Here is a 10641-nt window from a genome sequence, read left to right as displayed (position 1 = left end):
ATTAGGTATATTTGACAAATTGACATGACTCTATTTATTTACAAAATAAACTTAATTTACAGTGTTTATAACTCCTATTCAGTAATTGTTTGATTAAATGTGTGGTCTAGTTGCTTAAAATATCTTACTCATAGTAAATATTTATGTCTAATTAGAGAAAATGATGTAAATCCACAATAATATGTTATACATATATCCTCATGTCAAATATGTCTAACCTTAGCGAGACTTTAATAGACAAAATTGTGGAAAGCTGCTTCGAAGTGTACTATGACTTACCGAAGAATGGAAAACCTGTTGAGAAGGAATGGACAGTGTTATCGTGTATTATTATGTACAACAAATATATGAAAACGCTTGAAGTCGCATCTTTAGGCACTGGTTCGAAATGTATCGGTGCTACGAAGATGTCTCCGACTGGAGTCATACTCAACGACAGCCATGCAGAAGTATTTGCTCGACGCGGTTTCTTGCTGTATTTGTATCACAATATTGACAGGGCTTTAAAACATGAACCCTCTATATTTAGAAATTGTGATGGCCACTTAAAGTTATATGATGGCATTGAGTTTATATTCTATTCGTCCCAACTGCCTTGTGGAGACGCTTCTATTATTCGCGGTGGAGAGGAAGATTATGGTGATGTACTAAAACCAGAGAAGCGCAAAGCTGATGATGAAACTTGTGATATTGATGTGAAAAAACAGAAAACAGACAATGGTGTCCATAGAACAGGAGCCAAGTGTCTGCCTCATTGTGAGCAAGATCCAAAAGATCCAGAAATTGTTGACCAACTTCTTGGTCAAGTAAGAACCAAGCCTGGAAAGGGCGATAAGACCTTGTCAGTCTCATGCAGTGATAAAATAGCAAAATGGATACATTTAGGTATCCAAGGCAGTTTGATAGATATGCTTTGTGAACCAATATATATAAAATATTTTATCTTTGGAAATGGGGTTCCTTACTCTGAACAGTCATTAAAAAGAGCCTTCTTGAATAGAGCAGAATGCTCGTCATTGAAATTGGATATTGTTCCAGAGTTCTATCAAACATCTTTGGTGTTCCCTCATGTCTGCTCTGATGAAAATGTACGGCCGGCTCCAGGGAGTATAATATGGAGCAGAACAAATACCCACCAGTAAGTTATGTACATAATAAATGTATATTGTGTTTATGTTGTGATTTAATTACTCAAACAAATTAAATTCTATGAGCAATGGCTACAACTTGATTGACAATATTTTAGCAACATTATGGTGCATTTAATTAGACTATTTCATTTATTTATTTGATTCACTATGGAAGACTAACAGCTAATGACAATTAGAAAAAATGCAGAAAATCAAGAAAAACCAATTACAGGTTTTCACTTTTATAAATGTTTTAGCTACTATTTTGCAAGCTTTTTATGTGTGAGGACACACAAATAACATGAGCAATCTTCTTAATTTATTCCTCTTGATTATTTTTATACTTTCACTCTATCAGTGAATATATGTGATACAACAAATAGATTACTTAATTTATTATATCTTCCAGGTTTGAAGTTGCAGTGCAAGGGAAAAAGTTAGGAGCCACCAAAAAAAATGCATTGTTACCAAGAAGTAGTTTATGTATAAGTAAATACAAACTTTACAAGAAGTTTTTACAGATATTAAATAAAAATGAGGTTCTCAAAAAAAAAATATGTGGCGAAGAGAATATTGAGTGTATACCTTATAATAAAATGAAGAGAAAATCTACAAGATACATAGCAAAATGGTCTAAAATTAAGGAGAAGTTTTTTAAAACATGGACAATCAAACCAGACATGTGGGGATTCTGTGTAAATATGACATAAATATTAAGTTATAATCTTTGATTTCAATACAAAGTAAGTTTTTACCTTACTATTTGTCTTTTATTTTCTTTTATATAGTATTCTCTTCTCACACACATGCACTTTGAAATCACCATTTTGATCCTTATCAATCATTTGTGCTGGAGTTCATTTGCTTCAAAACAAAGAGGTTTGTATAAAAAGTCTTTATTAACTTAAAATAATTGTACCTGATATTTGTTAGGAGATAGAGCATTATATTATTAGATGAACAAAATTAATAGCCATTTGGGAGATCAAATTGTCGCTAATCCTATTTACTTCGATCAACTTACGAGAATTTTTATTTACTGTTTATGTATTCAGGTAAACTAGGTTCCTACCGTCAACCATTACCTTAAATATCTGCTAATTATACCTGCCAAGACTGTTCTCTCTGAATAAGCGTTAAGTCATTAGTATCTCGCATTGTTGACGTTTATAAATTATGATGAATTTAATTTCATTGAGTGTTGAAATATAGGTGCTAGTGCTAACCTACTTATTGCGGTTGCTATGTATATTATGAGGTTAATTATTTTAAATGTCTGACGTTTTAATGATGGTTGTATAAAATGCGAGATAATAGAACTTAATCTCTTGCTTGCTTTGCGGTTTGGACAGTGTATTTTATTTTAGTAGCCATCTTTTTTAACTAAATTCCTCTTTATACTGTGTCACCTCCAGAGTGCCATATTAGGTCGACTACTGTTTGATCGCTACCAAAGTGGTTGTGTATTGTTGTTTTATCCTAACAATAATTATAATACAGTCTCTGGGACACTTGTGGGTTTGCTGTAAAACATGTTCGTTCATTGTTTAAGTGATCTATTTGAATCATCCATATCAAGATTTTATCAAACCCCAATTGTTATATAATAAAGCTCATAAATATCAATTCCTAATTGGGCCATGCGACCTCTTTACAGGTTTAACTTAAAAAGCGCCCACACACTAACTTCAGATAAAAATCCCGGAAAGGATCACCTTTAACAATGATTCGAGTGAGTGGATGCGCTTGCGCCGCCACCGATGCATAAGAGCATTAACGTTTAAGTAAAACAAATGGGTGCATGTCAGGGCCCGCCCACATACGCGGAACAGATTATTAGTTATTGATTGTGGATTATTACTAAGACGAATGACTTTGTTTAGTATTTTTGGGCCGAGTGAAGTAATGCGTTCGCGTCTAAATTGTATGTTGTAATAATATTACCCATATGAACTGTACCGTGTGTAAATGTGTATAAATAAAGCTTACTTAAATTGTATACATGCTCAGCCTATACTTACTTAAGCACTTTCGCTTATTTCTTTGAGGAAAACGTTTTTGAGGTAAGTACCCCTACGGGTTTTAATGGAGGATGCTCGACTAAGTTTTGTAGGACGGCATCTGGGTGGCAACTAGTTATTCGAAATGCAAAGAGTGGTCTTTAAAAAGTGTTGCTATATATGTAAATCTGAGACCGGTGGATCAGCTCCCAGTTGTCACGGGCGTAGTGCGAATCCGACACCAGTCTTCGCCGCTTTGTCATTATTTCGACAAGAATCGAACTGATTCGTCCGGCCCGTTCCGTGTTCAGGTTCACCCACTTTCTACCGGAAGGCAATTAAAAATCATTTGCATTTCTCTTTGTCGACGTCATTATTTTTATGCTTATTTTGCGAGCCATGTTCGAAAGAGAGCACTTATGATTCCTGAGCGTAATTCGGTGCGTATCTTCGTTTTTTATATGAAAATAACGATAATGGAGGTGAAAAAAGTTATGTATTGAAATAGCTACCTTCATATATTAATGTGTAGAAAACCTAGTGTAAAGACCCTTTTAGGCGTAGTGTAGGTACAGATTTATTTAAATAAATATGTCGTTGAGCGTATATTCAAGTTAATTCAAGTAAGTAATTGAATTGCTTTAAGCCTATTATCTCGAGTCGGGAGTATCCTGATATTTACTATTGCTTTGTAACTATAACCTAGGTATAACAAGCAGGTCATGTTGACTTTTGGCTACTTTGTCTCACCTGAGGTAGCTGGTGCAGTATACGATCAGAAGATACGTAAATTGAGCGATCAGTGGGTGTGAGAACCGATTATGAATTTCTTCGTTATGACCTTATAAACAAGAGTAGTCTTTTATTTACTTTTTTTGGAGAGGTAGGTACAAAAACAGACCGAGAACGAATAAGAATGATCAAAGAAAGTAAGTGACTTATAATTAAAGAGTTAATGATTTTCCTATTTTCAATCAATTTTCTTTGTACCGTTATACTAGAACTATTTGGACTATTCGACAGGATATCAAAAAATGGCCCATACCCTTTAACATCAAAACCCTAACTAATTGTGTGCATATGCTAGTGTTCGTATTGTTAAAGACATTTGAGGTTAGATAGTTCATAAGTTTCCGCTAGCCGACCGGGACAGGACAATGGCGGTGCTAGAGCATAAATCACGACAGGTGAGCGTGCACTGATCGTCCTCAGGCCTCGCAGGTGTTTGATTTTGCTTCTTTGGAACAATATGGCTCAAGAATTAACCTTTCGTTATTGTTGTCTGCATTTTTCAGGATAGTGTTGTTTGGATTAATTACGTGGTGTAAATGTGAAGTACTTTATAACTTTGTGGAAGATAGTTTTTGGCATAGCAAAAGTCATTTTTCTATTAGGAAATGGATGGAGCGTTTATAGAATTGAATGAAATAAAGGCAGTATTCTAATCTAAAAAAATGCCTCAAAGGTAGAGTCCTCAAATATTTTTTTGTTCCTGTTTATTCCGAAAATACTCATAAGTTTCTAAAAAAATACTAATGTATGTACTAGAAAGATCACACTGAGGTTATAAATCGGGTACCTACTCGTCGCGGGTCCCGCTATCAGGAGGCGGAGGGTGTGTCATCTCACGATTTATTGTTTATCCACATCAAATTGTTACGGACATATTCTAAGGAAAGCTGACATCAACCTAATAATTTCTATTCTTAGAAATCTGCCCTATCATTGTTTTAAAATTGTGTTGTAAGTCTATATAGCCTAACTACTTACCTACCATAGAAAGAAGATGTTTCTGATTTTGAATACTTGCGAACATTTCCCTTCGAATACCTACTTCTATATCTAGGTACTTAAGTAGCCACAGTCTAGTAGGTATCCAGTATAATAGCCTTGATGTTCAGCCAATGGACAGAAGAAGATAATAGCTGGATATACCTATGTTGGGCTATAGTGGTGGTGGAGGTTAAAGCTATACCTAAATCTTCCTTCACCTCCGAGAGAATAGAAAACAATATTTATATTTTCCTAGTTTATTCTGTTCTAATAATGTGTTTACGTAGTATATATATATTTATCTAAATGTACGCCATTAACTACCCTGTTTCAAATTCTTCCATAATTCGATTCCATCCAAAGGTTGTCTGGAAGAGATTGCTTTTTAGCGATAAGACCGCCTTTTGTACTCATCATATTTATTTGTATTGACCTAAATTGTTTTTCCTTATGGTGTACAATAAAGAGTATTCTATCTAATATTTTGCCTTTTCCATACATTCATGGTGAATCCATTTTCGAATTGGGCTTTCTTAAATCGCTGAAAAAAAACTGCGCTCTCTACCGCATATGTAGATATATTATTATGTATAATAAAAAATCTGTAGTAAGAACCATCTACTCCATGTCCATCTACTAAACAGTTTCAGTAACTTCTTTTGGTTATGCATTTTCCAAGCATGTATTAAAATTAGAGTTCGCAAAAACCACTTACCTATTAGTACAGTTAAGAGTGTAAAAAGTAACACTCTTGTAATAGACTTGTAAGGAAGGATGCAATCGCGTTCTGTCCATCTTAAGATAAACAGTTACAATGGTGTTGTCGTGTGCACCGAGAACTTCTATAAATTTAAACGGTTCATTGGCTAGTGAAATTGTTAAAGAGCATGACAATATATCCACGGGCCATCAGTTTGTAGTCCGTTCCGTGCCCGGCTTGACGGTTTTGGGTTAAAGGTATTTATTTACCTAACAAGATACATTATAAGATAGCCTTTCCCCCAACTTAATGTATTACCTATAAAGCACTATTTCACATTAACCGCGGTAATCCATTTATCCGGGATTGAGAGTACTGGGATTTATTGAAGCGTAAATAATATTTTATCATGGAGCCCCGTAAGTTTTTACATCGTCAAAAGGCATTATGTTAACTGTTAATCGCATTTCAATATGTTATCTTTATGGATTGCCATCGTCTGCATGTGGAGAAAACTCACGCTGAAGTTTGGCCATCGTTTTATTTTTATTTGTGTTCCGAATTATGAAGACGAGTTTCTTTGAGTTTTATGTTGGTGGTGTACCGTTTTACTGATATATTTGCCAACAAAGTAAGTTCATTATCTGGTTGCTTATCTATACAAAATTTATCAAGCTGAAGAGTTTGTTTGTCATTTTCGCTGGTCTGAGTTAAAGAAATATTTCAGTGTTAGGTATACAGCCCATTTATTGAGGAAGTCTTTAGGATATATACCATCACGCTATGATCAATAAGAGCAGAGCAGTAATGAAAAATGGCACTAAAACGAAGATGTGTGTGCTCTATAACTGGTAATCCGATTTCCAACACTCATGTTTAAACTAGACAGAGAAGCCTTTAGCCATCTCCCATCTCACTTAAATTACCCTAAACCGTGGAATCAGGAGGATAATATTGAACAAGTCTAACGTAAAATATAATTGAGTATCACATCGAAGTCTCATTTTCAATCAACAGTAATTTTATATCGGCCGTACTTTGATAAACGTGATTGAGCTGAACGCTCTGATCATTTAAAATGGTTTTTCTTAGTTGAGCCTCTAGATTATAGCGCTTCTAGTGCTGCCATAATAATGTTTAATTTTAGAATTTTTAAAGCTAGTTCATTGAACACCTTTTAAACAAAGTATTTATTAAAATAAAACGTATGTTAAGGCGTGACTGTGTGTGTTTGTTTGTTTCTGATGAATTCGATGTCATTTGGTATTACTGAAAGATGGGTAATATTTTTGCAGCTATAACTGGAGGATGAAGCCGTGAGTAACAGTAACTAGTAATTAATAAAAGTAAAATGTGAAACATACAACCAAAAACCACGACGTATCTTTTACTATTGCTGCACGAGCATTTCGCATAATACTTAGTACTTACTAACACTCTATATTATAGAGTCCATAACTATAAGGAATATCGGTCCCATTTATCACTTCGAATCTCGCTTTCTCGGTTGTGCGGACATCATCACCAAGCACCTTCACGAATTACGAGTAAGATACGGGCGGCTTGACGTAAATAGCGCAGTTATACAGCTAATTGGTCTGCACATTGCTTCTGTTCTCATTTACCGGCTCGTAACTGTTAGGTTTTAACAAACTCTTCTAGATACATCAGTCTATTAATGGGAAAATAGAATTTATTGCTGGTAGTTGAGCTTCAATATATTTTAAGCCTTGTATTGCAAAATTAGGGCTTTCGAAACACAACTTTGATTGTTACCCTGCTGAAATATATCCTTTTAATTTAAAGGATATTTTTACACGTTTTTAGATTTAAAATCAGACCATTCTTTGTTCTAATTGATGTCATCCATAAACAATGCCATTGTGGCTGAAGGAATGCAGAATTTAATCTCAGTTGTTTCATTCCGAACTGATTAGTTTGTGTATTTTGAACGACGCAACGTTATTCTCATAAGTTGCGAATTGCGTAGGAATTTTATCTTAGATGCGCGACAGCGGATTATTTATTAATGGCAAACTTATTTCTTTGTGCTTGAAAATGTGTGAAGCAACCGTCGTTTCTTTAATATTTATTATTATATTGACAATGTTATGTAACGGTCGAGTGTGGACGGTGAAATCCGCGCGGTGAGCACGTGTGAACTGCGGCTGTCGTCGCTTTGTCCGACGGTCCCTACGTTACAAGCTTCGGTACATCGCCACAGACACGTCTTGTACCTTTTTAAATGTCTTTATCGATAAACAAATGAGTGCAACAAATAATCATCCATATCACATTACCTCAATTACGCTATATATAACACCAAGTCGATGCTGAGTGAGTTTTGGCGAACGGGGCTCATTATTTCGAGAAAAATACGATGTATCATTTACGATTATGCTCCTCACTGTATTAAGACAACAAGTATAGGGCCCCATGTGGGACCTAATAAAAGTAATTGGATCTCACTCGTAACTTATGATTATCACACTTTATGAGGTTTAAAAACACAAGCGAACAACTGTAAGTCGAGTTTTTGGACCTTTTTGTGATTTATGAGCGTACCGGCGCAGGACTGTTGACAGTAATTTCAGTGTTGTTATCCTGCCGATATATCATGATCTCTCAAACGTAATTAGTTGAAAAATTTATATGGGTCGTCGAAGGTCGAGCTTAAAAATAACTCCGAGCTTTCTTCATTTAATGACTTGAGATATACTTACGATTGTAAAATGAATAGCCACTGAGTTTATTGCGTCAATATTTGTTTCAGATTGTCTTTTTATTAACTGGCGTCGTGCTATTTTAACTGTGCAATTGCGGTTCTATAAAAATAGGTTCTGTATTTAAATTGCAGTTGGGGGAGCTTTTGCAATTTTTGCGGACACCATTTTTTTAATTAGTGGTCTCGGGGTACCGGAATTCTGTGTTGTGTGGTATCAAGTGACCCCATCTGCGGGTGTTGGTACATATTGGGTTTTATTTAATGTATATTCGACCGCCTGGCTATATGAACTTTGTATTATCAACTTTGTGATACATACGAAAGGACTTTTGTAACGGTTTTTAAGGCGTACAATAGCGAGTCATCGTTATTAACTGTGACCGATATTATTTTGTCACGTAGGAATTAATTTCTTCGTATAAATTGGGCTTGGTGAAAAAGGTAGACTTTCAGTCGTAAAGAAATAAGAATAGCTTCGGAAATATGTTTTTCACCATTGCTAATGATAATAATATTTTTCAGTATGTCATAACATTGAAGCGGTGTCTGATATTCAATAATTCTGCACCGCATTCTTGTTAATAATTTAACTGACAGAGAGCTATCAATGTGTTGTGTCATACATTTATACAAAAAAAGTACACCGCAAAGTATTAACTAACCATTCATATAGTAATTTAAATGAAATACTTACTCCAGTTACAATGGTCTTTGCGTGATTAATGACTCCGTCTCGAACTTTGAACTTGTGTGAATCGCGCACTTACACCTGAGCAGCTCATTGTCTGTATATTATATAATAACCTATTTGATTCAATTACTCTCTTCACTACGCCGTTTAGCAATCCTGAGATATATAGCGCAAGATTTTTCATTACGGCCAGCAAGAGACCCTTGATTGTTTTGTAACTTTGTAACACGGCTCTAAAGAGGTTAAAAGATGTAGAGATATGAATCGTTTAATAGGCAAGTGTGAACAGAACAGTGTTGCCATTGTTGGGCCCATTAACAAACTAGTTTTGACACGCGAGTCGGCTTGCGAAATGTCCAGCTCACGACTAAATAAATAAATGCTTATTTACATCGTTACCCAAGCAGCTGATAAGTAATTTAATTAGAACGCGCTTAATTGAATATTGGAAATAATAACGAGAGTAGCGGGTTGTAGCGTGGCAATACTGTTGTAACGAATTAATCAAAATTATGATTCGCGTGTACGTCCGCGCTTTGTGGCGGCTCAGCCGACCGATCTGTTATTATTGCAAAATGTATTTAGTATGTTAACAAAGGCAATAATTTTCATGTAAATGTGGTAATCTCGATACATCGGAGTAATCGATTTACGACGGTATGCGATGATCTTGTTCCGCAAATATGCGTGAAACATTAATCTTTCTGTATTTTCTGAGCTATTTTATGGATGAGCTCACATTAATTACATGATGGCCGGGTGCTAAAGTGTGCAGTTATGGCGCTATCTCAGCATCTGTATTAAAGAGTTGCCTATTAGTTGTATGACGTCGATTGCATAAATACGGTAAGGTGGCATGTTTGAGGAAGTTGTCGCCTGGTAACGATCAATTTGCGTTGAGTAGACGTGCTTTGCTTTTTTATACTTCACAACCTTCCTTAATGAGTGGAGAAATCAACGGAGCGAACTAACTTCTATGCAAATGCATTTTCTTCTATTTTCGAAAGTATACTTATATATTGTGAGATCGCTAATGAAGGCTGACAAGTAATTCATTGAGTTTTGCTTTTATATACTCGTATGTAGTATGTTGGATTTATTCACTGTACGTAAACATTTCTAGCCGCCAGCTCTAGGCTTTAAATTAATTAGAATTGTACGGCCGGGCTGTCTACAGGTTGATGTAATCTAGAACAAATACGGAGTATTATACGTAAGGTGGAAGTTATTATGCCTAATTTAATTTTAATGAGATAGAGTCTTCATTGACGAGTGATTGATTTTTATTTATTTTGTAACTCTCGTTGGAGTATGGTTACTCATTGCTTATGATGTGACCAATAATTATTTTTGGGTTTTGCCAAATTGGTTCAATTTCAAAAAATAATAATAACTTTACACAGTGTGGAGTACTTAAATTCATAAATTTCTCTGCAATTGAATACAAAAAAGAAATTCAACTCTCAGATCGGAGTGGAACCTGCGAAGCGCCAGCCTAAGCGACAACTAAGTAACCAACTACATTTTCTAGTAAGAATACTGGTGTATCCCTAAGTAACAGAGTGCTGTACCTACCTATGTAACATAAAGGAACCAGGGTAGCTGGGCGTGGGCGGGGCGGA

At 35.3% G+C, this 10641-nt stretch overlaps 1 protein-coding gene across 1 annotated transcript; it reads left to right on the top strand.

Moving 5' to 3' along the window:
* Positions 1–1890, top strand: LOC113500585 (tRNA-specific adenosine deaminase 1-like). Its single transcript, XM_026881438.1, has 2 exons — positions 1–1138; positions 1540–1890. The coding sequence occupies exons 1-2, from the start codon at positions 201–203 to the stop codon at positions 1838–1840; spliced, it is 1239 nt and encodes a 412-aa protein (XP_026737239.1). The 5' UTR covers positions 1–200; the 3' UTR covers positions 1841–1890.
* Positions 1891–10641: the final 8751 nt, after the last annotated feature.

Source organism: Trichoplusia ni, chromosome 14, assembly GCF_003590095.1.
Source record: "Trichoplusia ni isolate ovarian cell line Hi5 chromosome 14, tn1, whole genome shotgun sequence".
Classification (NCBI taxonomy): Eukaryota; Metazoa; Arthropoda; class Insecta; order Lepidoptera; family Noctuidae; genus Trichoplusia; species Trichoplusia ni.
Note: the sequence above shows the minus strand (reverse complement) of the source record. Positions and strands in the feature narration are given on the sequence as shown.

What these genes read in the sequence shown, in the direction of transcription:
- LOC113500585 (XM_026881438.1), top strand. Translation starts at nt 201, where the DNA reads ATGTCAAATATGTCTAACCTTAGCGAGACTTTAATAGACAAAATTGTG. An exon ending in AGCAGAACAAATACCCACCA is followed by an intron (nt 1,139 to 1,539) that starts GTAAGTTATGTA and finishes TATATCTTCCAG; the next exon opens with GTTTGAAGTTGCAGTGCAAG.